The sequence below is a fragment of the Camellia sinensis genome, chromosome 15, assembly GCF_055761805.1.
Source record: "Camellia sinensis isolate YWXY chromosome 15, ASM5576180v1, whole genome shotgun sequence".
NCBI lineage: Eukaryota > Viridiplantae > Streptophyta > Magnoliopsida > Ericales > Theaceae > Camellia > Camellia sinensis.
Window position 1 is genome coordinate 8,659,865 of NC_138975.1, and position 27,864 is coordinate 8,687,728.

Consider the following 27,864-nt stretch of genomic DNA (forward strand, 5'->3'; position numbering starts at 1 on the left):
TTGTGATATCAACAATCTAATTATAAATTAATATTTATGTTTATAAAATTTCTCATTTATTACTTAAATTCTTCATCCGAATATGTATTAATTTCTTACTTAGCTGTATTTTGGATACAAATCAATTTACTTATACGAATCTCTATACTTTGTATACATATTACACACCAATTTAAGAGACACGCATAATTACAGTACTAATATACATATTACTTTGTATACATATTACATACCAATTTAGCGATCAAAAATTTAGTCGGCAAATCCAACTTTTCCCGACCAACCAAAATTTTGGTCGTGAATTACTTTTGCCAACCCTCAATTGGCAACCAAAGTAGCGACCAAAAAAATTAGTCGCAGATAACTTTTGCCGACTAAAAATGAACTTTTAGCGACCAATTTTTTGGTCGGCTAAAGTGTTAATTCTTGTAGTGATAGTTGATGAAAAATCACGTGTCACGTGCAACACACGTGCTCCGAATCACTAATATATATATATACATATATTAACAGTAGGATTTGGATCAATCGAGCTTCTCAAATTGTGAGAACCCTTGTTAGAACGGATAAGCTTTGTATATCTTAATCCAAGTCCTAATTAAATTTAAAATAATGTTATCTAAAATTTTACTAATTGAATTTGAGTTGCTCTAAGTTGTGAGGGCGCAAGTTGGGCCCTTGCCCCTACTTCATTAAAAACGCCACATTATCTGCATATGGTTATTGAGTCATCAACTCAATGATTACATGCTTGCTTGCTATGTGTATATATGTGCCTTTTAATTTCTGTTGTGAGAGACAGATAATAGAAGGGAATATCTTAAGTGGAAATGCAATGACACCTTCACATTGAATGAGTGTGTATTTAAAAAGCATATAAGATTCTATCAGATTGGCAAATTTGACCATGTGTATGTTGTTGTTGTTGTTGTTATTGAGTTGGTACCCAGCTAACTAGCTAGTTAGATCTGCCCCTTGTTTATCTTAGCTGGTCAATCCAGAACACCTATATCTTCATACATTTAATCAGCAGTATAATAAATTAAAAAATTATTCAAAATATTAACATGTGGGTCTAAATTCATTTTATAGATAAATCTTATAATATATTTATTCAATTTCCACTATGCGACAAATTTGGGACCAGACTTTAGTCCAGTTCTTACATTTTTATGTATTACATTTTTATTTTTTTTCCTGTGAAGATAGATTCGAAGAAGAAGAATAAAAAATGACATATCCTTTTAAGCTACTAATTATACAATTATTTTTGAAAATTCAATTGTACATTTATTTTAAGGAGTGGATAATAAGTTTTTCCGCCTTCACCCAAATATTAGGCTTGTCTACTAAATAAAATTGATGCATTTTTATAATTTTTTTGAACAGAAGAAATCCAATTACACCGCATTGTAGGACAGAAAGGTATATAATTTTTTATGTATTTTTATAATACATAAAAAAAATAAATAAATAAAAAATTGAAACCAATCAAAATACCTACATTTATGAATGACAAAGTAAAAAAATAATTGAGGAAGATGAGATGATAGTGTAATTAATCTAAAAATAAAACCAATCAAAATATGAAAAATGCCATTTTCTATTAAAAAAAATTGAAACTCTTTCCTTTCATATAAAAACAATAAGCATTTTTACACGAAAATCTCTTAAATTATTAAAAAGTATTATTTTGACTTCTAAATTATAAAAACATACAAATAAACTTTCTAAACTGTTGAGAAATATCATTTTATTTCCTAAACTATAAAAGTATACAAATAGACCCCTAAATTATTGGCGTATTTCACTTTGACCAATCCATTAAGAGGTCCAATTTATACACTTTTATAATTTAAGGGTCTATTTATATGTTTTTATAATTTATAAAGTAAAGTGATAATTTTTTTAATAATTTAAAGAGTAGTAATATTTGTCAAGTCCGCATAAATGAGCTAAAAAATAACAAGAAAAACATGAAGGCTAGCAAGGAGGGAGGAGGGAAAGTCCAATCCTCTTCAATCTGTCTAATAAATTGGTTGGATTCCAAAATAACTTGAACTCATTTATAAAAGAGCAATCTTAGAAATCTTAAATATTCTATCAAAAGTTTTATTATCTTATATGGGTGTGGGACCCACATAATGTGGATGCATGTGGATTTCATAACCATGTGAGACATTTGGTAAAAATTTTGGTAGAATTTTTGGAGCGTCTAAGCATTTTTGTTTATAAAAAATAAAATACTTCCCCACCGTCTGATCCCTAACTGCTCCTCTCACGTGTCGCGATCGCAGATAGTGGACCGTTAGGTTTGAAGGTTTAGTTTTGAAAGATAGTTACACAACTACTCGTCTTCTTCATTTTCTTCGTGGTCTTCAATCCCGACCGTCTCTGTATATCGAAAATGGGACACAAAATCTTGAGATCTCAATCGCAATCTCGACTATTAGTTCGCTACGAATCACCTACCAGTACCATTTCCAGTGGTCAACTACCGATTCATATTCTACTCCCTTTTATAGCTCCAACTCCTCACCCTTTGCTCTTCTTCTTTTAATATTCTGTTTTGTAAACCCTAAAAATTCACATGAAATTGGGTCACTCCACTCCCTCCACTCACTAGCCTTCCTGCATTTTTGGAAACCCTTCTCACTCAAGTAAGTAACTGAATCAATGATATGTACATATCATTGATATATGTATAGGGTTAATTTCACTTTTTATACTTGAACTATTGTTGTTTTTCTTTTTTCACTAAACTATGAATTTCGTCTATTTAGTTTTTAAAGTTTATTTTTATTTTTATTTCAGTTTTTTTGACGATTTGAAGTCTAATTTGATGGGTAAAAATGTCATTTTTGAATATGAACAATTTAAGTGAGGGGTAATTGTATTCACACACCATACTTTTATATCAATACACACCATTTGAGTCGTCTGGATATCAACTTCTGAACCAAACAAAATGTTCAAATATCAACTTCTAAACAAAAATCAATTGTTTGAATGAAAATCCCGTTCAATAGTTGATATCCAAACATTTGTATTATGTTAAGAAGTAGATATCCGAACATTTGTATTTTGTTCGGAAGTTGATATCCAAATGGCACAAATGGTGTGTATTGAGACAAAGTGTGGTGTGCAAATAAAATCACCCTTAAGTGAGGGCACGGAAAGGGAGAGGATGAGGGAGGGGGAGGGGTGAATAAGAAGATGGATGTTCGGTTGTAGGGTGTAAGTTGTCTAATAATATAGTGTGAGTAAGAAGATGGGTGTTTAGTTATATGATTTAAAATTATATTTTTGCCCACTAAGTTAGGCTTCTAGCATTACTAATTGGGACGAGCATCTCCAATTGGACTATATAAACTAAAATCAGAAGCTTATGGACTAAAAAATTGATACTTTAGACATGAAATATAAAAAAATATGGAAATAGTTTAAGGGATAAAAGTGAAATAACTCATAAATATGTTTGTGTGTATATACACACATACATATAGTGTATTTTCTGGTTTTGTATGTTGTTTTCGAGGTACCTTAACTTAAATTCACATTTAGACTTGAGATTGCTTTGGGATGAGAAAAGGGGTTTTGCTGGTAAAAATGTGCTGATCTCAGGATGAATGGTGATGTCTGATTGTTGAATTCTTTGATATAATAGGTGAATTCTTCATTTTTTCATATTTAGGATTGGTGAGTGTGTGTGCATTTGATTTTCAGCAATAGATTTATGCAACTGCCTTTAGTATACAAATGTGTACTTGTAATCCATAACACCTAATCTGTATTGGTGAGACATGAAAAACTTTACGTGGTTCATCCCAAAACTAGAAAAGCTTACACAAGAGACCCAGAGATAGCTGCTCCCCTCAACTACATATACGTAGAATTAGGGCAATGGGTCACAAGTTGAATATGTGGTCGAGTGGTTAGTGTCCAGTACTTACCCCAACAATATGGCATTCCAATTACTATCTTTGGATATTGGAATTGTAATCACTTTGCCAACAGGAAGCAAAGTTATATGCATAATGGATGAGAAGGAACTGTCACAAGGATTGGTGTTTCCACCTGCAGAATGTTGGATTAGATCAGTTGGTATGAGGAATTGGATTATTTTAAGGGGCATTCTGGGTAATGAGTTTGTTGCAAAAACCATTGAGCCTTTAAATTTGGTTCTGAACCACACTAAGGTTCATGTGGTTCGGGTCAACAAATCAATGCATTTTCTCTAGTGAGCTTTTCTTAAAAGTTTGTGGCGATCGGTAGAGTTAATTTTTTTTGCATCTCTTATCTTCTGTCAGCCATTAGTCCCTTTAAATGTATGTTTGCAATTACGATGCTATCCCCATAACCTTTAATATCATTTGAATGCATTTGTTCTTCTGTAGTTAGGAATCACATATAGAGAGATGTCACGCAAATGGAATTCATTGTTTAGTGTAGTGTCAATACTGTACAAGAACAAAATTGCATTTGACACATTATTTTGCGTATGCCTGCTTGATGCTTTTGAGAAACATTTAGTCTTGTCTTAATTCCAGGCTCTGAAGCTTGAAAAATGGCTGAAGAACTGGACAAGCCACTGTTGGGTCCTGAGAATTTCAACCGGGATGGTATTGATCTGGTGAGACATGAAGCAAACACAAATGCAATGTCAACATCTTGAAATTTACATATGATTATAATCAAACATGCCAAATCAATCTGGATGAACAGGAACGCTTACCATTAGACGAAGTTTTCGAGCAATTGAAGACATCACGAGCAGGACTTAGCTCCGAAGATGCAGAGGTTCGATTGCAGATATTTGGCCAAAACAAGCTTGAAGAAAAAACAGTAAGAAAGCATCAAATTTTTGATAATATCTTATTTGCACTCATTAAGCATCAGGGTTTGAACTCTGAAGCAAAGAAATAGACATGGACAGAACATAAGATTTTTTTATGTTAACAACATTGAAAACAATTTTTGACAGACTGGCCCATCTTGACCTTTTGTTATTTTTCTCTTGCAGGAGAACAAATTTTTGAAATTTCTCAGTTTCATGTGGAATCCCTTGTCATGGGTTATGGAAGCAGCAGCAATAATGGCAATTGCACTTGCTAATGGTGGAGTGAGTTCATTGAACCCTGCCATTGTTTTTCATATATTTCCTTTTTCTTAGGGCATCATATTTTTTCTTTGTTATTGCACAATGCCAAATATATATGATGTGCATTATCTGTCTTATAACCATATTTTTGTTAATATTGCTTCAGGGGGAGGGTCCTGATTGGCAGGATTTTGCGGGGATTATTTGCCTTCTTATAATAAACTCAACAATTAGCTTTATAGAGGAAAACAATGCTGGCAATGCAGCAGCAGCCCTCATGGCACGTTTAGCTCCAAAAACAAAGGTGTGCATCTTGATTTAAATATGGAAAGGAGGTCATTAGAAGAACATGAAAATCTATTTCCTCTTTTGCTTATCAGCACATCGCTGTTATTGTGTTTAAACAGGCTGACTATGTGGAAACACCAAGCATCTGACTCTCTTAACAATTTACAATTTTTGTCACTTCCCTTAAATTTAATTGATTACACCTGAAACCAATTGATCTGCTTTGAAATCATAACAACTTACAATTTTTGTTGCTTTCTGAAATTTACTTTTTCTTGCTCTTCTTATGGACTACATACATCATGGAGTTTCTCAAAGAACTGTTGAAAGTTCTCAGCATTTTTAGGGCTAATGATGATTCTGATACTTTCAATGAAATTCTCTGAGTAGGCAGGCACTGATCTTACTGTTCTCTCTCACTCTCTTTGGGTCAATAATGTCACAAGAGGGTAGCATATTTTACATTTCCCAAACAGATTCTTTGCACTGCTACCTAACCTTCCCCAAAGGGGGTACCATTGTAACCTTACAGTGGAAATCACACATTAGAGTATTCAGTAATTACCCTTTTACCCTATTTTGCATTTCCAAAAAGGAATCAACTGACCATCTTCTTGTGCAGGTCCTTAGAGATGGTCGTTGGCAAGAGCAAGATGCATCTGTTCTAGTACCAGGAGATATTATCAGCATAAAGCTTGGAGATATCATCCCTGCAGATGCTCGCCTGCTTGAGGGTGATCCACTGAAAATTGACCAGGCAACTACTCTTGATAAACTAAAGAAGTGTGCTACATTTTATTTGTTTTTTAGTTTTGGTAGTTTTATTTGTTGTTTTTCTTTGAGTAGCTCTTTCTTGGCATTGCATTGAAAGTTATGCAATTTTTAAATTTGTCTGTTCTAAATAAATTTTATACGATTAGTTAAGTGGTATTACTATCTGATTTCTATTTTTTTTTCTGTGCAGTCGGCTCTTACTGGAGAATCACTTCCTGTCACCAAGAGGACAGGTGATGAAGTTTTTTCTGGTTCAACATGTAAGCAAGGAGAGATTGAAGCTGTAGTGATAGCAACTGGAGTTCACTCTTTCTTTGGAAAAGCTGCACATCTAGTCGATTCCACTGAAAGTATTGGTCATTTCCAGAAGGTGATTAAGAAATCTATCATTGTTGAGCTATGCCTCTTGCCTTGTACATGGCAACTTAGAAATACTGCAACATGGAGTACAGTTCCATAAGTAATTTAAGACTATGTAAAATGCAAGAAATTTCACACCAGGACAAGGCAACCTGAAACTTGTTGGCAATTAAAACTCCTTGAATATAAATAAGTTATGAGAGTATTGAAGTTTCCATCAAAATTTCAAACAAAACCTGGTTGGCAAACATTGTGAGAAATGTAAAATGTTTTTCCTGCAGGTTCTTACTGCCATTGGGAATTTCTGCATTTGTTCTATAGCTGTGGGGATGATTCTAGAAATCATTGTCATGTACCCCATACAGCTCCGTTCATACAGAGATGGAATCAACAACCTCCTTGTTCTATTGATTGGAGGAATACCTATAGCTATGCCAACAGTATTATCTGTCACGCTCGCAATTGGTTCTCATCGACTCTCTCAACAGGTACAGCTCCTAATTGAGACACCATTGTTTGTCACACACAAATAATTAATACAAACTCAAAATAATTCATGTAAGAGCCATAACAGAAGAATCTTAAGCTCAAATTTCAATGCTGACTACATAACAACTCTTTATTCTTTTAATTTTTCCCTTTTTTTCCTTCTGTTACCTAAAGGGTGCCATTACGAAGAGGATGACAGCAATTGAAGAAATGGCTGGAATGGATGTCCTCTGTAGTGATAAAACTGGAACTCTTACCCTGAATCGCCTCACTGTCGATCGAAACCTTATTGAGGTATGGAAAGTCGACTTCATCAAGTCTCATTTTCCCTAAGCTAACTTGATCTCCGAGAAACAAGTATGTGCTGATCATGTCGGTATATAATACATACTTGATGATAAATTTCTTCTGTAGGTTTTTAACAAAGATATGGACAAGGACATGATTGTCCTGCTTGCTGCCAGAGCATCAAGACTGGAGAATCAGGATGCCATTGATACAGCCATTGTTAACATGCTTGCTGATCCAAAGGAGGTTAGAGGAAAAATATATTGCTCTTAAGTTTCTAGTTTTTTTCTTTCTTTTCTTTTCACTTGTAGGTTATTCAAGAAGGGAAAAATCGTTTTGTCTACAGGCACGTGCAAACATCACAGAAGTGCATTTCCTTCCTTTCAATCCAGTGGACAAACGCACTGCAATTACGTACATTGATTCTGATGGCAACTGGTATCGGGCCAGCAAAGGATCTCCTGAACAGGTAACCACACTATAAAGAAACAATCACTGTAATTCTTTAATCACATTGTTTCTGGCACATATGGTTGCGAACCTCACAAAAGATTGTGTGGATTAAGTTTTCCCGACACAAACTAGGAAATGTTCATTAAAATCTTTGTAGATCATGATCAGGGACCGTGATATTTGGAATTTATAAAATTATTTTACAACATAAGTACCATGATTGACGTTACCCTTTTATCACATATAATGATATTATTTACTTTCGCTTCTTTGTGTCCAGAGTTACATTGATCCTAAGTGCCACTTATGTTCCATTTAAACTAGTTTATTAATTAGGATTTACACTTTGCCTCACCTTTTAGTGAATTTTACATTCCAAACATGAACATTTGTTGTTTAAATTGATAGTTTAAGTTTAGCTTTAAATTCTTCAAGGTCTCTCTATATAAATATTGCTCTTGAAGATCCTATTTTGAGCACTTTTCAATCCTTTACTATGAAGGGGAGAAAAAAATAAGTAATACCAATAAACACGTTTGCGAATTTTATTCAATACCATCTTATGGGGCCAATTATTTATTTGGTATGGCATAAGAATGATTCATGTTTTTTCCAAAACTGTATCACAGTAACCATCATTTCATGCTTTCTTTTTTCTCCTCCATAAATCCAGATTCTAAATCTCTCTGAAGAGAGAGAAGAGATCGCTGGAAAAGTGCATGCCATTATTGACAAGTTCGCTGAACGTGGCTTGCGGTCCCTTGGGGTTGCTCTTCAGGTATAAAGGCTTCAGTAGCTTTTCTTTATTTTACTTCTGTTGGGTTGAAGGTGGAATTGGCGGCCAGATAAACAGTGTCTTAGTTTCTTTGTTGCATGTCACTAACAAAACTGTGGTTTGATGAATTTGCTGATTGAAAACTGAATGTGAGTGCAAGAATAGTGTGTTTGTCTAAGAGGATGCTATTAGCATCCTAAAGTGCTAGTGATTAGCTAGACACAGTTATACACTTCTTTGTGTCCAAGATTTAGGATATTCAAGGCAAAGAACCAATTTGTAAACCAAATTGAAGCATGCTAATATTGTTACAATTTATGCTCGTGTAGAACCCAAATTGTTGGACATTGTATGTCTGGCGAAGTTGCTCATTTTTTTCAATTATCCTTGCAGGAAGTTCCAGAAAGATCAAAGGACGGTCCTGGGGGTCCTTGGAAATTCTGTGGGTTGCTGCCCTTGTTTGATCCTCCAAGGCATGATAGTGCTGAGACCATTCGTAGAGCACTTAACCTTGGTGTTTGTGTTAAGATGATTACAGGTAATCAGAATTTTTTTACTTATTTTTTTTATTTTTTTAAATCTGGTTTTCTGTTAGAACTCACTGTTAATTTCCAGTTTCAAATTAATGATTACTAGCTATCATCGATCTTATACTTCGAATTATCTCCCAACTCTGGTACTAATGATTACTTTCCATTAATGCTTAGTTAAGACCAAAATAAGAAGAAAAATGGGATATCAAGTGAAAAAATGAGATGTATTTTAAATCAGTAGGATTTAACTTATCAAATCTGGGAGCAGCTCTCGTCATCCAACAATCTCAAAGTGTACTCCATTTATTGCCTGAAGGGGAATCATTTACTGAGAGGAAATAAAGTTTAAGGAGATCATTATTTGCAATGTAGAACATGAAGATTAACAAGAGATGGGGCATAAAACAATAACAATTGTTCAAAGGTTACTATCATCCATCCATCTAGAGCTTACATACGAGTTTAAAGTGTTCTGATCATGTATTTGTGAAGCTTGAACTGGAAATCTCTTGTAAGTTTATACCAGACATCAGTTAACAATGCCCAATATTACATTTTGCTTGATCCACAAAACTGGATTCAGATATCTGAGAAATGTTTGGAAATGAAAATTTTAAATAAATAAATAAAAGACTAGAAAATTGATAGATATGAATGCTCAGAAGATAGTATTAGGCACATGGAAGTGGTGGAAGGAAAAAAGTATGCATCTTAAGAACCATTTACAACAAAAAGCTAATTTGGGGATGAACCTTTACATAGATAATAAGAAAGGTTATAATCTGTTTTTGATTGCGAATGGAATTTGTAGTCATATACATATAGAAATGGTCATGATGAACGCATATCATTGGCACATTCTTCTGTACATCAACTTATTTTATGTGCTAATACAGGTGATCAGTTGGCAATTGCAAAGGAGACAGGTCGACGACTTGGCATGGGAACTAATATGTACCCGTCTTCATCATTGTTGGGCCGTAACAGGGATGAAAACGAAGTTCTTCCGGTGGATGAGCTCATTGAGAAGGCAGATGGCTTTGCTGGTGTATTTCCTGGTACTCGAATACATTACCAATCTCATGACATGAAAACATTACCTGACATATATTTCGTCCTTTTCTTTTTATTTTTTTTCTCTTTTTTTGTAGAATCATTTATCTTATTTTATATTAATTAATTTAAAGGCGGCGATTTTTTGGCAGGTGAGGGGAAAAGCATGTTTTCAGTTCATAAAAGTTTTCTCAATATTTGAATATATTTTTCAATGGATATCTGCGTCATCTGTGTTTGTAAACTTGGAGTCTTGTCCTTTAAGTCTTAATTCTATTTGGGAATCCAATCCTTCAGTCAATTCTTCAATGCTGGGTGTACTGTTTAGTCTTTTGTCATCTCTTTATCTTTTATCTTTGATATGTATCGACTCCAGACCCCTATTCTATGCTATTTGGCTTCAATGTACCTCAACATACAAATAAATGTCAAGTTGTCAACATGAGACTAGACAGATCTAAGATAGAATCTATACTGGGAATGAATATTAGTCTAGGCTCCAAACATATGTTGAAAGCATATGAGTCTCAATACATATTTGCTTGAAAGCAATGTGTGTCTATTAGCTTTACCTAGTGGCACTAGGCAAGTGCTATATCTACTTCAACTCGTTAAGGGATCTAGCTGTAGGTGTCCTGCATTTGATACCCAGAGAAACACTAACTTGTCTTGCAACACTACTTTTCAGCTTCAGAAAAAATTCATAGCATCTGCTCTGAAACTATATCCTTGAAGTCACTAATTTTATTGTCTTAAATGATTGTCATTGTTCATTGTTAATTCAGTCCTTAACGATACTGCTAAGGTATGGGATTGCTTTCAGAACATTTTTTTATTGTTCCATTTCCCAGTCTGATTCTAGTTGTTATTGCCATGCCATTTTCAGAACATAAGTATGAGATTGTGAAGATTCTACAAGAAAAGAAGCATGTCGTTGGAATGACTGGAGATGGTGTGAATGATGCACCTGCTTTAAAGAAAGCAGATATTGGAATTGCAGTGGCAGATGCTACAGATGCAGCAAGGAGTGCTTCTGATATTGTCTTGACAGAGCCAGGATTAAGTGTGATTATCAGTGCTGTTTTAACCAGCCGTGCTATATTCCAAAGAATGAAGAATTATACAGTTCAGTACTAATATTCTCTTCTTGCATAAAATGGTACCATAAGTTTACTCAAATAAGGCCCTTCGTATGAATGCTAGAGAGCAACAAATCATCTCCAAAAAACTAATGTACCCAAAATACATCTTGACCTAATAGTGATTCTTTTCCATAAAACTGTTGCCATATGGCTTGCAACGAGCTAGCTTTTCGTGGCTTAGAAGTCAGAAGTTTATGTGCATGAGAGTTATATTTTTTCATAATATTTTGGGAAAGAAAATGTTTTATCATTGTGGGTGCACTGAGTCTTTGATGGCCAACATCAATAAGCATGCATGGCACATCAGAGAACATATAGGACCACCAATGCACTCTTCCACATATACATGTCCTTATTGTAATTCTTGCTCTGATTAATGTTTCAATACTTTCATGGGTTACTTGTGATTATGCAGATATATGCTGTCTCCATAACAATTCGGATTGTGGTACGTTGGGAGTATCCTATGTACTGTAATTTTTGTTTCAAGTCTGAAATATACCAATCAAGTTAGAAATTTTCTTGTGTCTCTTAAACCTCACAAAATTTCTGAATTTTAATCTTCTTGCAGCTTGGTTTTATGCTCCTAGCATTGATATGGGAGTACGACTTTCCGCCTTTCATGGTTCTGATAATAGCAATATTGAATGATGGTAATGTTTCAAGTGTGGAACTCTTTTTTATATGAACAATGAAGAAACAAGAAAAATAACAAATGAAATTTCGAAATTAAGCAATGTGGCTTGGCCTGGCTTGGCTTTAATATTTTGAATGGAAGTTTGAGCCACTAATTTTTTCCCCGACATTTAGGAATGAGATAAATGGGATCTTTTTAAGAAAAATAAATGCTTAGTCTTAGTTTGACTTTGCTTTTACCTGGCTCTGTGCTAAATAAGTTTACACTGGTTATGTATTAAGTTTTTTTTGTAAATATAAATATTTCAAAGTACAATAAACCAAATTGTAGTTTTTTAAAATCTAACTTGCCTGTGAAGTGATAATATCAATTTTAATTTTGCGGTGTAGGGGGCAAAATATCCCTGCTCAGCCAAAAACAAAAAAATATTCTTATTTGTTAGTTAAAAAAATCAGTTCCCATTGCAATTGAAAACTCTGTTTTACAATATACAAACTGTGATGCTTAGCCATCTGGGAAAAAATAAAAAATAAAAAAGAACTTGGTGTAAAATGTGTACTAAAATATGTTTCTTTGTCTTTGTAAACAGGGACCATCATGACAATTTCAAAAGACAGGGTGAAGCCATCTCCGAAACCCGACAGTTGGAAGCTTAATGAAATATTTGCAACCGGTGTTGTCATTGGCACTTACCTTGCTTTAATTACTGTCTTGTTTTACTGGGTTGTAGGAAGCACTTCTTTCTTTGAGGTACCATAATCGCAGAATTGTTTCTTTATTGTGTTTGTTAAGAAGTTCCGAGGAAAAATATAAAAATACAAATCTTGAATTTGTTTTATGTTCCTGAAATCAGGCTTATTAAATTACTGATTTGGCTGCAGAACCATTTTGGTGTGGAGTCTCTATCCAGTACTGAAGAAATTTCATCAGCTATGTATCTTCAAGTCAGCGTTATCAGCCAAGCTCTTATATTTGTTACCCGCAGTCAAAGTTGGTCATTTATGGAGAGGCCTGGGATTCTCCTGATGTGTGCATTTGTTGTGGCTCAATTGGTAAGGTTTATTCAACTAGGAAAGACCCTCCACACATTGCATGGTCCTCTTTTTTTCACATGTTTGACCTTTAATGTGTTTTTGTAAATATGCCAGATTAAATACCTAATTATTTATTTTTTATACTAATATATAAAGCAAAGGCTGGACTTGGTGTGGATGTCACAGCCTTTGTTTTTCGAAAATGCCCTCCTGGAGTTACTGAATTGAACCATATCTACAGATCTGTAACTGCCAAACTCAAGCACACCCATATACTTCTAGTTCAACTTAAGATTGGACTTGGCATATTGTTGGACCTACACTAATATAATGTCAAGGATGGACTTATATATGCCATGGGCTTTAAAATATATATATATATAATCTGAAAATTATATAAGAAAATAAATTAGTTTTTCATAACTAGTATTGATTACAATCCCTAGTCTGCAAAGAAGAGAAGGCGGAGGAGGAGTCAGTAAGTTACATGAACACTACTCAAGATTCCTCACTTTAGCATAGATTGATTGTTTTACATTTGCCATCTTTTGTAACTTATCGTAGATACAGGACAACATGCTTATTATACATTTTCATCTTATTTTTTACTTTTACGCTGGTAGAAATTGATGTTGTAGTAAAATTTATGTCAGTATATATGTTCGTCCCTGCTATGTTAAACTCATGGATCCGTCCCTTGACAAAGTTAAAACTTGATTGTGAAAGAACAGAGCAAAGAAAGCAGAGTTCAGATGATTGAATTTTTCTTCTGTTTGTTTTGGACATGTAGGTTGCTACCCTAATTGCTGTCTATGCAACTATTAGCTTTGCTTCAATTAGTGGCATTGGATGGGGGTGGGCAGGTGTTATATGGCTATATAGTGTGATCTTCTACATCCCCCTTGATATTATCAAGTTTGCAGTTCGCTATGCTTTGAGTGGAGAAGCCTGGAATCTACTGTTTGATAGGAAGGTTTGTGTAAATAATTTCTCCATTGTTTCTTTTTATATTTGGTTTTTTTGGTATGGTGTATTCCTTATTTAGAGAACATTCTTTGTTCTTTCTTGCTTTCTTTATCAGACGGCTTTCACATCCAAAAAAGATTATGGGAAGGAAGACAGAGAGGCTAAGTGGGTACTTTCTCAAAGAACTCTACAAGGATTGATGTCTGGAGAGTTGGAGATCAGTAGAAGGCGGTCCAACCTGATTGCTGAACAAGCCAGGCGTCGTGCTGAAATAGCTAGGTATGTTAAGACTTTCACCCATAATACTGTCTAACCTTTTCATAATCTAACAGTGCTAGGAACAGAGAAGAATTTCACATAATGGAACACAAATGTGAGACAAAATGTTCACAACATTTTGTTTCCATCTGTAATTGCGAACATTTTGTCTCACATCTTTGCATTCTGTGTCATGTACTTTCTATGCCCATAGACTTTTTGTTTCATAATTTTCTTCTGTAGATTTTGTTGCTCAATGTCATGTACTTTATGAATAGTTTCACATTTTTTCATAGCCTCTCTCAAAAAACCATATTTTCTTGTTGAAAACTTGGTTATATGACTGTTCTACTTTGCAGACTAGGAGAATTGCACACTTTGAGAGGACACGTAGAATCGGTGGTGAGGCTCAAAAATTTGGACACGAGATCAATTCAGACAGCTCATACGGTCTAAAGCCATGACATAGTAAGCCCGTCTTGTACAATTTTCTAGAGAAGATAAACACTACTGTATTTGTTGGCATGATGAAATTGGAAACAATTTGCAAGAGACATGCCACGGCGTTGCTGGAAATGATGTTAGTCTGTGAATCAAATTCTTTTTTCTTTTTTTTTTTCGGATTCCAGAGATTTGGAGTGCATCTGGAATGAGCCTTTTGCTAATAAATCATTCCATTTTCCTATTATGTATTATTACATTTTTTTTATAGAGAGCCAGACTATTTTTGGCGAGTTCTTCGAGATTTTAGTTTCTGATTGCAGGGATATTTGTGTAATCAATGGACTATTCTGGACGTCAAAAAGATACCTAGCTGGTGTGGCTTTGGAGAGTATATTTTGGACTCACTACAGCATGGTCCATGTGTTTTGCCTAGCCAAATGTTTAGATCTTGAACAATTCTCATTTAGGTTGTATTTGGATTTTAAATTTATTTATGAATTTGTGTGGAGGTAAAATTGGGGTAGGAAATTTTCTTGAATTTATACATGGATTTGTGGAGGGAGAAGATAAAGGTAGGAATCATTTGAAATGCTTTCTTAATACGCTACAATAGAGGCTTAAAATGGACAATAAGTCATTCCCAAATGCCCATTCCAAACACACCCTTATTTCCATCCGTAGTCTTTAGTCTAGGAAGAAAGAGAAAAGCTTTGCCCTATAATTTAGTAAAAGCAATGCAAAAGGAAACAAGATTGGATCCTAAATGTCACCACATTTTCAACTACAACTCTGAATTTGTATTCAAATTTGGAAACAACAAAAATTTTACTAGGACAAATGCCCCCAAAAGAAAACAACACAATCAAACAATTGTTTGTAGCAGGAGTCCATTTCCGAGGCACACACTACAATTTACACTCAAAACATGGAAACAACAAAACTTTATTCAGATCAAAACTACCCAAAAAACAGAACTAAAATGCTATTGCAAATCTGAGTCCCACAACAGCATTGAGAGCTACATTATTGGAGGATGAGCCTTTCATAGAGAGGACATCGGGATGGCGCTGTTCCTTCCGAGCCTTATAGAGTTGATGTAATTTGTGGGGCTGTGTGCTGAAATACCGGGCATTGCCAATCCTACTATCCTCAGCAATACAGATAACCAACTTTCCTTGTACTCTGGTCCATGTGTATAACCCATAATCAAGCTTCTAATTAACTCCCAAACAGCATTTAGATACTCTGGAATCATGTACCAGATCCCAAAGAAATTTCTGTTTGGCTCCTCTTCAACTTTCTACAAAGAAACAAACAAAAAACAAAAAAACAATTCAGTGCTACTGAGACGAACAAATGTTTTGACGAAAATTTCTCAGACTATACATATGAACAAGAGCTAGTAAAAATTATCAGAGTTTAGACCTTGAAGATTAACATTTTGTGAAAATGTGAGGCTACTATTTAATGTGTCTCACTGTAAAAGATTACATATACTAGAATCATTAAACCATATGAGCCAAATGATCTTGTTGAAAATACTTTCAAAAAGTTTGAAAAAAATGTTTGACGAATCAAATGGTTAAAGTTCTTCATTTCGAACTGAGTTTTTCTAAGGTTGATACATTTAGGAAAACTCCATATAATGATAGATCCTAAATTTTGGAAATAAAATCCAAAAAAGCAAAAAGAAAGGACATAAATTAAATTGGCACGCCTCGTCTTCAAACATGCTGAACAATTGAATTTCAGCTACTGGGTTAAAATTTCGCTGTTTAATTATGATACCTCATATGTTTCTGTTAAAATTTATCAATAAACCTACCACCACTACCACCTCACCTACTCCACTAAACCTAACCCACTACACCACTACCACCTCACCTACTCCACTAAACCTAACCCACTACACCACTACCACCTACTCCTCACCTACTACACTCACCCTCTCCTATATAATGAGCCACTCACCATTTGTAATATACACAAAATCAATATATATCAATCAATAATACATCAATTTCAACATGGTATCAGAGCAGGTTTAGAACCTATAATTTTTTCACTTCACCGGCGGACGGCAACCTCACCTTAGCCGTCCGCCGGACCTTAACCTATTCCGTTTATTTTTTACACATACCTTCCCATCATTGCACAAATACTCTCTCTCATTACCAATCTTTCATGTTCTACACATACCTTCCCACTGCCGCATTGCCTCCTTCGCCTCTCTCTCTCTCTCCACAAAGACATGGATTTAGATGCTGAATTACTTGGGCTTGAAAGTCATCGTCGCAGGCAGCAGCAACAGTTGATGGATGAGATGTCAAGTCTCTCCTCCCCAACCAGTTGGAATTGTAACTTGGCTACTGCTGCAGCTTTTGCAGCTTCGTCTTTTGATCGAAGTGGGGATTTCAATAGGCTCGGAGGTGTGAAACCTACTAACCTTGATGATGTTTTCGGATCTATTGATCCTGCAATTTTGCCTCAGTTCCAGGGACTTTCTCTAGATGCCTCCGCATCCCAAGCGCAGTCTCCAACTGGAATGCAGATGCGCCAGAACATGAACCAGCAGCTCCGCTCGACCTATCCTACAAGCCTTTCATCCTCACCAGCCCGTGCATCGTCATCAATGGGGATTGACCCATCTGGGGCTTCAGCAGCTGCAGCAGTTCTGAGTTCAAGGGCAGCTGCCTTTGCAAAGCGGAGCCAGAGCTTCATCGATAGAAGCACTGTGAACCATCTCTCTGGGCTTCCTTTGCCTGCTTCTTCTGCAAATGTAATGCCTTCTAACCTTTCGGATTGGGGATCTCCAGATGGGAAATTGGATTGGGGCATCCAGAAAGATGAGCTGAACAAATTGAGAAATCTCTCTCGACATCACAAATCCCATTTTACTTTTCTTTTCTTATTTCTTTATTTTTTCTTTTACTTCCTTTACCACCACGCACCGACCCAACCATATCTCTTTTGCAGGGCACAAACCCCAACCTACATTCTCTTTCTCTGAAATCCCATCATTTTTTTATTTTATTTTATTTTATCCCATCATTCACTACCTTTTGCACACACCCATACTCCTTTTTATTTTTTAAACCAATCTTTATTTATTTATTTATCTTTTTCTTTTCTTTTCATCCACTTTACACCACGCCGTCTGCTCCCACACATTCTCAACCCTTTTTTTTCTGCATGTTCTTTCTACCATCGGGTTTGCACAACACATTTATTTTCTTCATATCAGGGGATCAACCCCGATCACAATTTTACACCAAAAAAAAACAAAAACAAACAAACAAACAAACAACCCACAACAACCACATCCACAGGCGGGATTTTTCTTCTCTACTCTGCTGCCGGTCTCTTCTTCTTGCCCCCGTCCTGGGCGGTCTTTGACGGTGTTGCTTCCGTGTTTCCCACTCCACCGAGCACGTTCACTCCACCCTGCTCCTCCACTACAGCATATGGTGGACCTCCAAATCGGAACATCACGGTAGCCTTCCGCTTCAGCTCCTTGTTTTCCGCCTTCAGCACACTTATCTCTGCTCGCGCATCCTTATACATGCGCTGGAGCAGAGCCAGTTGGCCGTTTAAATGCTGCACCTCATTTGTCCTACTCTGCAGCCGGTGCGACAAGTTTGTGACTGCCGTCATCGTCTCCACACAGGACTTCAAAGTATACTGATTGGCTTCAATGTCAGTTTGCACTGCCATTTTTTGCTCCACCGACCGCATAGGAAAGTTCAACGGAGCAAACCCTGGGGCGCTTGGTTGAGGTTCACTGGCCCCCGCACCCGTTATCTCTCTTGTTGACTCGTTAAGGTCTGGAAAGAGAGTGAGCAGACCACGGGAAGACGAAGCCATTTTCTGGACAACAGAGTGTTACAGAGTGTCTCTCTCAGGAATCTCTCTCAGAAAACAGAGTGTTACAGAGTATCTCTCTCAGCAATCTCTCTCAGAAAACGAAGAGTTTTTCAGAGTTTTTCTAGCAGGTTTTTTGTCTCTGCTTCAAAGCCTCAGCCTCCGCTTCAGTTTATAAAGACCCTGACGAAGAGGCAGACACGCGCATCATGCGCCGCTCGGCGCTCGCCGACAACTTGGGCGCGCCTTTTGATGGCACGTCTTTTGATGGCACGTCTTTTTATGGATTGGGCACGCCTTTTGATGGCACGCCTTTTTATGGATTGGGCACGCCTTCTGAAAGATTGGGCACACCTTTTGAGGGTGCGACTTTTTAAGGGTCCGACAAGACTCTGTAAACTGTCCCGACATAGATTCCGGTTAGTTTCTACAAGGGTCCGACAAGACTCTGTAAACTGTCCCGACATTGTTTCCGGTTAATTTCTACACGGGTCCGACAAGACTCTGTAAACTGTCCCGACATTGATTCCGGTTAGCTTCTTCATGGGTCCGACAAGACTCTGTAAACTGTCCCGACATTGATTCCGGTTAGTTTCTACAAGGGTCCAGCAAGACTCCGTAAACTGTCACAACAACTATCACAACATTGTCTGCTACAACGGTCCGACATGACCCCATAAACTGTCTTCTACATCGGTCTGACACCGCCATCCAGTGTCCTCTACACCGTTATGACAACACCATACAGTGTCCTCTACATGGTTATGACACCCCCATACAGTGTCCTCTACAACGTTATGACACCACCATCCAGTGTCTTCACCAATGGTCTGACACGACCATATAGTGTCTCTTATCCTCTTTTATTTTTATGTATTTTCTTGTTTTGTTCCTCTCTCCAAACTCAAGTTGGTTAGTTTCTATCCTCCTTGAGTTTGCGGGGGGCTGTTAAAATTTATCAATAAACCTACCACCACTACCACCTCACCTACTCCACTAAACCTAACCCACTACACCACTACCACCTACTCCTCACCTACTACACTCACCCTCTCCTATATAATGAGCCACTCACCATTTGTAATATACACAAAATCAATATATATCAATCAATAATACATCAATTTCAACAGTTTCTTTTTTTCAGCATATTTATTTTCATCAATTCAAATGACAATTCCAAGACTGACATTTATTGTCATAACTACTAATATATTTGCTGCCCTATTTGACATACTCTACAACAAAATAGTCCAAATTCTTTTCTTTTTCTTCAGCATCTTTCTTCACATCAAGTCAATTTTTCATTTGATGGTAGTGTAATATTGATATACTTGAAAATGAGAAAAACCAAATCCAAAAAAAAAAAAAAAGAAGCAAGTGTAAATAGGAAAGCCAGAACACATACTTGTTCAATGTAGAGGCTGTTATAATAGAGGCACACCCCAAAATGCTTATACAGGAAGGTTTTGTCATCATAAGGCAACCTTGGCACAAGGTCATTGCAGTAGACTACCCTGAAGTACTTGGGGACTGGAGAATCCAAATGGGCTTCCATGAACTTTCCCAACTGCATGTTACCAACCCGTGGTTGTCCATACGTGTACAAGCCCAACAACTTATCCACTAGTTCCCTCTCCTCATGCATCACCAAAATGGTTGGGAACAATATAGCAAGTGCCCCTCCCAAGCTATGTCCAGTGACTATGAATTTCGCATTCTTGTGTTCTTCAAGTAAGCTCTTGAGTTTACTTCTCACAGAAAAGTATGCTGTCATCTCCACCATTTCTGGAATGAGCACCTTCTCGCCAGTATCAGAAGATTGATCCGATCCACTTTTCTCTGCATCGGATTCAGTAGATTCAGAACCTTTTGAAGAGCTGAAATTTGTGTCTTTCAGTTGAAGAAGATTTTGAAAGGTGGAGATTTTAGCTCTGTTGCCCAAACCTATGGCTTCTAAAAAACCCATGTGAACCTTTCCCAACTCTGGTATCTCATACCAAGAATAGTCAAAGTCAGTACTCCAATCATCAGCATCGAATGGCTCTGTACCCCTGAAACTGATCAATATCAAGTTTGCATCTTTTGGCTTGTCACACATTATGAAAACTTGGGTAGATCTCTCCTTTTGGTAATCTATAAACACAAACAACAAATTCCCAATCACAATAGGCATGCGTTAAAAGGTTAATAGTCGATGAAAAAAAGATTGTTCTTACCATTCCAGCAGTCGTAGAAATCCACAAAATGCATCTGCATAATTTTTTCCGAAAGTGATTCAAGATTAATATACATTATGGGAAGAAGTTTGTACTGCTACAGTCAGTTAATTTAAAGAGACGGAGAACGAAAGTGGAGAGCATGCCTTCCAGTGTAGGTTTATGACATTTCTAACAACTTTGGCATTTTCATAGGCCAACTTGGAGGCCATCATACAGAGGTCCGTGAGAGCTCGGTTTCCAATTTCTAATTGTAAGTCCTTCACTCCAGAAGCAGGTTCACCTGTTCTGTCCACTAAAGAGTTGCTCTTGTATAGATCTGTTCGCCCGTCTAAATGCCCAATTGTGCTTATAAAAGTCTCCGAGCCTCTCTGTGGCATCACCACCTTTCCTGAACATTACATTGTGACCATTGTTACTGCAATTATTTCAATGGAAATAATACAAGATTTTTCCATGACGATATAGAGGAATCCAGATTTAGCAAGCAGATTTCATATCATGTATAGATTAAACCTTTCATAATCCAGGTAAGACAAATTGTAGACGGTTTGCAAGTTACATGATTTACAAATTTATAAGGTATTGAATTGAATGAATTCACTAAACTCCTCTTCAGATGAATGGTCACAAATTTAGAAACATTTTTGAAAACCTTTTACTCTTCAATAAGGTCCTATTTTTTGAATATTTTCATAATAATTTTATTACAAATCTTAAATATTGATGAATCATGCAGGGATGGAACTCAGAGAAGACTATGGGGGGCTATGGCTTCCTGTTTCTGTGAAAATTCTATTAACCATTAACACTTTTAAAATATATATCTTATTTTATAAATAAAATAGTCTTTCAGTATAAAAGATGTATCATATTTTTCTACCATCTCACATTCTCTTTTTATTTTCTAACAAAAATTTTTTTTTATCCTATTAAATATTACTTTTATAGGATTTGAATTTTTTTATGTGTATATATTGTTTACATATCATATTTTTTTTTTTTTTTTTTTTGATAAATAAGCAATTTTATTAGAAAAGCATCAAGAAGATGCAAAGAATACAAACTTCCAACCCCCAAGGAAAAAAGCTAAGCTATCAAATCCTCCCCAAAATTAACATAAGCTAACACATCTGAATCAACCAACCCCGTAACCCAATTGTATAACACCATAAACATCCGCCTCTCCAGCCAAGAAATCGAGTGAGACACCCCTTGGAAAACACGCCTGTTGCGCTCCAACCAAAGATGCCACATTAAACAGTGAGAGACAATCATCCATGCCTTTTGATGTCTCCTCCCAACCTTACCCCCAGCCCAACTTTGCAAAACTGCCAACACCGAACCTAGCTACACCCAAAGCACACCAAAAGTCACCACAATAAGCATCCAAAGCCGATATGTAATAAGGCAATGCACGAGCACATGGTCCACCGATTCAGCATCACCACAATACAAACAACACCAATTCACCAGAACATGCTCATGGCGCATCAGATTATCGATCGTCAGAATACGTCCTAAGGCCGCCGTCCATACAAAGAAAGCTACCTTAGATGGCGTGCCTGACACCCAAATGCATTTTCAAGGGAACGAAACCGCATCAACATGAGCAAGCGCACCATAGTAGGAAGATACAGAAAAAAACCCCTTAGAGCCGGGACAGACCCAAACCATAGAATCTTCCCTTGCACTCCCAGCTTTCAGCCCATATAAGAAACCCAACATCTCCACTAACTGATCGACCTCCCAATCCTGAACCTCACGACGCAACCGCACATTCCAAACCACCACCGGACCTTGTCCCGTTCTAACCACCCCCACCAAAACCTCACAATCTTCCGCAATACCAAAAATCAGAGGGAACAACTGCTCCGAAGAAATATCCCCACACCACTTATCACGCCAGAAACAGACTCGATCTCCCAACCCTACCTTGAGCTGACTCCTCCGCCAAAACTCCTCCCAACCCGACCAAACTCCTTTCTAGACACCACAACCGTAAGGCTGCCCCACCCTACATGAACACCACCCCCTTTTGCCCAGACCAAACTTGGCCACAACCACCTTCCTCTATAAATGCTCCCTTTCTCTTACAAAACGCCACAACCACTTACCCAGTAACGCCAAATTAAACATAACCAACCGCCTAACTCCCAAACCCCCTTGCTCCTTAGGACGACAAATGCGATCCCATGCCACCAAATGAGAATTAGAACCCTCCCCTCATTGCCCCAGAAAAAATCCCGCTGTAAGTTCTCTATCCGCTTCGCAACTGCCACCGGGATCACATGAATCGACATAAAATAAGTCAGAATACTCAACAAGACACTCTTGACCAACGTAATCTTCCCACCTTTAGATAAATATTGTCGCTTCCACCCGGCCAACCGCCACTACACATGCTTCACTACCTTGTCCCACACCCTGAGTGCCTTGAAAAAAACTCCCAAAGGAAGACCAAGATACGACACTGGCTGAGAAGCCATTTTGCACCCCAAAATTGCCACCAAAATCGGAAGTCGAGCCACCTCACCTACTGAAATTAATTCAGACTTTGAAAGATTGACCCGAAGACCAGACATAGCCTCAAAACAAAGCAACACACACCGAAGATGTCCAATCTGACCAGCATCAGCATCACAGAATATAAGAGCATCATTCGCATAAAAAAGATGGGATACGACCAAAGAATTGGGACCAGAACCCACCTCAAAGCCTTGCAACAGACCTCCATGAATTGCTCTAGACAACAAACGCCCCAAAGCCTCCATAACCAAAACAAACAACAACGGGGATAAGGGATCACCCTGCCAAAGGCCTCGATATGTGGGGAAAAATCTTGCTGGAGAGCCATTGACCAACACAAATATTCGCACACTAGATATACAGAAATGAATCCAGTGCCTCCATCGAGCCCCAAAACCCATCCTCTCCATTATATGAAATAGAAACTCCAAACTAACATTGTCATATTCCTTTTCAATATCTAGTTTACACATAATCCCCATCTTTCTCTGCCTCAACCTCAAATCCACACATTCATTGGCCACCAAAATTGCATCCAGTATTTGCTTACCACCCACAAAGGCATTCTGAGGCTCAGACACCACCCCTCCCAACACCACTCGCAGCCAATTTGCCAAAACCTTGGCCAATAGCTTATACATACTACCCAAAAGGCTGATAGAGCGAAAGTCCCGATTATCCTCTACCCCACTTTTCTTGGGAATCAACACAATAAAAGTGGCATTCAAGCTCTTGTCAAATTGGCCCGTCCGGTGAAACTGCTCAAACATACCATTACATCCTCCTTCACCACTCCCCAACAATGCTGGAGAAAAGCTATAGAAAAACCTTCAGGCCCAGGCGCCTTATCCTCAGGCATACTCCGAAGAGCCTCAAACACCTCTACATCCATAAACGCCCTCTCCAACAAAGAACAATCCGCCTCTAAAATAACATCAAATGGAACCCCATCCAAAGTCGATCTCCAAACTCCCTCATCAGGCCGAAATAAAAACTCATAAAAACCCACTATGGCCCCATTGATCTCCTCCGTGGATGATAACACCACCCTATTCACCCGCAATTTCCCTATATGATTCACTTGCCGATGCGCATTTGCCTACAGTGAAAGAAACTCGTGCTCCGATCCCCATCCTTTAACCATAAACATCTAGATTTTTGACGATAACTAATCTCCTCCAAATGAGCCACGTGTCCAAATTCTTTGCGAATCGCATCCCGTCGAGCCAGATCCTCCTCAGATAAGGCACCCCTGCCCTCTTTCTCATCCAGCCCCTGCAATACTGTTAAAATATTCACCTTCTGAGTCTGCAGCCTCCCAAGCACCTCCCTATTCCACTGTCTCAAATCCAACTAGAGAAACTTCAATTTTTGGTCCAAACGACAACTAGAATTCCCAAGCACTGCATAACTGCCCCACCACCCCCTCACGTTCTCCCCAAAGCCTTCAAACAAAAGCTACATATTCTCAAATCAAAATGGCGACGGTCCCCTATTGATCCCCCCACTATCCAGTAAAATTGGCCAATGATCCGAAACAGGACGATGCAACCTGAGTTAAGTCACCTGGGAAAAATGCCCCTCTCAATCTCCAGTCACCAGAATCCTATCAATACGGGACATCGCCCTACCCCCCGACCAAGTATAACCACCCCCCTGAAGCGGTAAGTCCAACAAATCCATCGCATCAATAAATGACGAAAAAACTCACATAGATCCAGACACAGAGCTTGCCCCATGCTTCTCCTCCATGCACTGCACCACATTAAAGTTCCCACCCACACACCAAGGAACCCCCCACCGAAAAGCAATAAACTGTAGTTCCTCCCAAAACGTAACCCGTTCCGACCGTCTAACGGGGCCATAAACCCCGGTGACAGCCCACTGATAATCATCCGCAACACACCGAAACAAACAAGAAAGCGAGAAAGCCCCCACCTCCACATCCTCCTTCTCCACCATCCGCCGGTCCCAACAGAGAAAGACACCCCCAGCCACCCCCAAAGCTGGTAAAAAAGCTCAGTCCACAAAGCGTCCCCGCCCCCCCCCCCCCCCAAAAGCTCCCTAAAGACACACTACATCTGCCCTAGCACTTCTCAACAGAGAACAAACTAAGACCCTTTTCCCTATATCATTCAATCCACGCACATTCCATGACAAAATTTTTAACTGCATGGCAACAATAACGGAGTTCCACGGCCCGTTCTACCACCCCTCCCCTCCCCGCCTGTGTCTCCGATCATAATTTATAAAACATTCTAACTTACGCAACTCCCTAGAATTCTTTTGTTTCTGTCCTTCAGTTTGCACCTCCTTTCCCAAAGGAACGCCCCCTTTCCAGGATTCCTCTATTGCAGAAAACAAGTTGACAGCCTCATCTTCATGGCCTTCAAAGGGGACGCCCAAATACTGACTAACCTCGGTAGTTTATATATCATATTATACATACATGTGTGTTTGTATATATGGTGAAAGCCCCCACCTCCACATCCTCCTTCAGTACTGCCAACAGGGTCACAACAATTTCAAACCAAGCATGCACACAGTAGACTGCTATTGAAGTACTCTGTCTCTGTGGTTTATATTCCCTTGGATTTGGAAAAAATCACCTTCATTTGGTAAAAAAAACCCAATACCAAATGCAAGTTGTTTTGAAACAAAATTCTCAAAGCCAAACTGTTCTAAACTTATTTCTCAAACCAGGTTGAACACTACTTTAAGGTAAAGTCATGCTTTAAACACAACTTTAAACTTTTTTACAACAAACCAGTTGAAGTTGCACTTTGAAACAAAAATACTAGAAACATAGAAACTAAACACAAAATAGATTACAGACACTCAAATGATTGTGGGACTATACTAATACAGTGTAAGAGTATCTCCAATCCTTCATCTTTTAAAAATCATCTCAAATCCTTTCATTAAAGGTTCATCAAATCAAAGGAGTCTTTTTTTTTTTTTCCCATCAAATTGAAAACTTATCAAATGAAAATTTAAAAAGATGAAGCATTGGAGATTATTTCTTTTCATCAAATTTGATGAAAAGGGAAATTTGGAATAAGAGTGAAATTTCTAAAAAGATTTTAATTAAAGGATTGGAGTAGTTTATATTAAATTGAAGGTGACTGTTGGATTAGACGTCCTTCCAAACAACCTCTTCCTTGCAAAAAAACTCATAGCTTCCAATTATGACATATGAAATAGGATTAAACACACACAATAGCAGCAAGAACACCATTTCCATTTGTAAACAGAACTCATACACACATAAACATAAACAGATGGTGTGCGTGTATATATATATATATATATAAATAAATAAAAAGTGTAGCTTCATTAGTTACCACAGAGGAGGTTGAAGAGTAAACCGAGGAGTCCACCATTATGAGAGAGGAGATTAAGAAAGAAGTCGATCAAGCATCCAATCCACTCCATAGGCTTACCAAACATGGCTATGAGTTTCCGAACTACAATCGACACAAATATGACCCACCGGTGATCAGCCGCCAGACCGCCGCCAACATACAACTCCGCCGCCACCTCGTCGGAGGTCTGGATGAATTTAGCGGCGTTGGCTTGGTCGGCGGAGACAAGGAATCGGAACAGGTCTCGAATTCCGCCATTTTGGGGGCGAACAATTAGGTACCTTAACGGAGGAGGGAGAACAGGATTGTTCTTGTTGTCGGTTTGAGTGGCCATTGAAGAAGAAGAGGAAGAAGAAGAAGAAGAAGAAGACTAAAGTCTAGAAAGGTCTACGGCATTAATGGCTGGAATTGGGGTGATGATTTTATATTGTATGTTTTGATGAAGCAAGGCAAGGAAGGGGTACGGTAAGGTCACGTGTAACAGATTGCTGTTATAGTCCCCATAATAACCCCATGCGCATGCTATCATCATTTCAACCGGTATCGCCTTGCTCTTGGACCCTCTCTCCAAATTTCACGCGGGAAAATGTCATGGACGTTAAATAAATTATTCAACCTCTCACATTACGCGAATCCTATACCCATGAGACTTTTGATAATTTATTTAAATCTCTAACAACACCACCATCCGTTTTTTAATCCTTCAATATAAAATTTAAATTTTTTCATCAATCATAATAGTTCTGAGTAACACGTAATTTTTAAATTTTTTCATCAATCATAATAGTTCTAAGTAACACGTAATTGTACCTAAGATCACCAAATAACTTGTCTCCTTCCTCTCTCTCTCTTTCACTTTTCGTTTCTAACGATCACACTTTTTAAATATATAAATTTATTCACAATAAAGAGTAAGAGGTTTAGCCTCAATATGATTAGATGTGTAATAAATTTAAAATTAATATATATATATATAATCACATTATTATGGGTATAATATAAAGGTTTTTTTTATGGATCTTAAACATTTTTTTTTAAATGTTATAAAGTGTATATTATATGGATCCTATTACAAAAATATATAATTTTATTATAAAATTTCGTAACATCAATTATAAAATGAATAACTTAACCACAAATTGACCTAACAAAATATTTAAAATTTTGTGATTGATGTTGTAAAAATTTATAACTTGATTACAATATTTTTTGTTATGTTTTGTGGTTGATTAATAAAACAAATTTATGAATCACAATTAATCTAATATAATTTATATTTTATTAATTTTAAATTT

General features: G+C 37.4%; 3 protein-coding genes across 3 annotated transcripts; 2 read left to right on the forward strand and 1 right to left on the reverse strand.

Annotated features, from left to right (window-relative positions):
• Positions 1 to 2,227: 2,227 nt before the first annotated feature.
• On the forward strand, positions 2,228 to 14,894 carry LOC114277521 (ATPase 10, plasma membrane-type). Its single transcript, XM_028219423.2, has 22 exons — positions 2,228 to 2,660; positions 4,551 to 4,633; positions 4,726 to 4,845; positions 5,024 to 5,122; positions 5,268 to 5,405; positions 6,012 to 6,146; positions 6,354 to 6,533; positions 6,805 to 7,011; positions 7,187 to 7,306; positions 7,427 to 7,546; positions 7,647 to 7,769; positions 8,427 to 8,531; positions 8,922 to 9,066; positions 9,958 to 10,119; positions 11,001 to 11,239; positions 11,672 to 11,704; positions 11,828 to 11,909; positions 12,483 to 12,643; positions 12,775 to 12,945; positions 13,718 to 13,900; positions 14,009 to 14,172; positions 14,511 to 14,894. The coding sequence occupies exons 2-22, from the start codon at positions 4,568 to 4,570 to the stop codon at positions 14,605 to 14,607; spliced, it is 2,850 nt and encodes a 949-aa protein (XP_028075224.2). The 5' UTR covers positions 2,228 to 2,660; positions 4,551 to 4,567; the 3' UTR covers positions 14,608 to 14,894.
• A 507-nt stretch (positions 14,895 to 15,401) lies between these two features.
• On the reverse strand, positions 15,402 to 27,145 carry LOC114277522 (alpha/beta-Hydrolases superfamily protein). Its single transcript, XM_028219424.2, has 5 exons — positions 26,549 to 27,145; positions 20,822 to 21,066; positions 20,676 to 20,709; positions 19,865 to 20,592; positions 15,402 to 15,895 (listed from the first exon to the last, which is right to left on the reverse strand). The coding sequence occupies exons 1-5, from the start codon at positions 26,901 to 26,903 to the stop codon at positions 15,638 to 15,640; spliced, it is 1,620 nt and encodes a 539-aa protein (XP_028075225.2). The 5' UTR covers positions 26,904 to 27,145; the 3' UTR covers positions 15,402 to 15,637.
• LOC145813595 (zinc finger CCCH domain-containing protein 33-like) lies at positions 16,810 to 17,691 on the forward strand. The gene has a single exon (XM_082909256.1). It carries the CDS (start codon positions 16,847 to 16,849, stop codon positions 17,603 to 17,605), a length of 759 nt encoding a protein of 252 aa, XP_082765382.1. The 5' UTR covers positions 16,810 to 16,846; the 3' UTR covers positions 17,606 to 17,691.
• Positions 27,146 to 27,864: the final 719 nt, after the last annotated feature.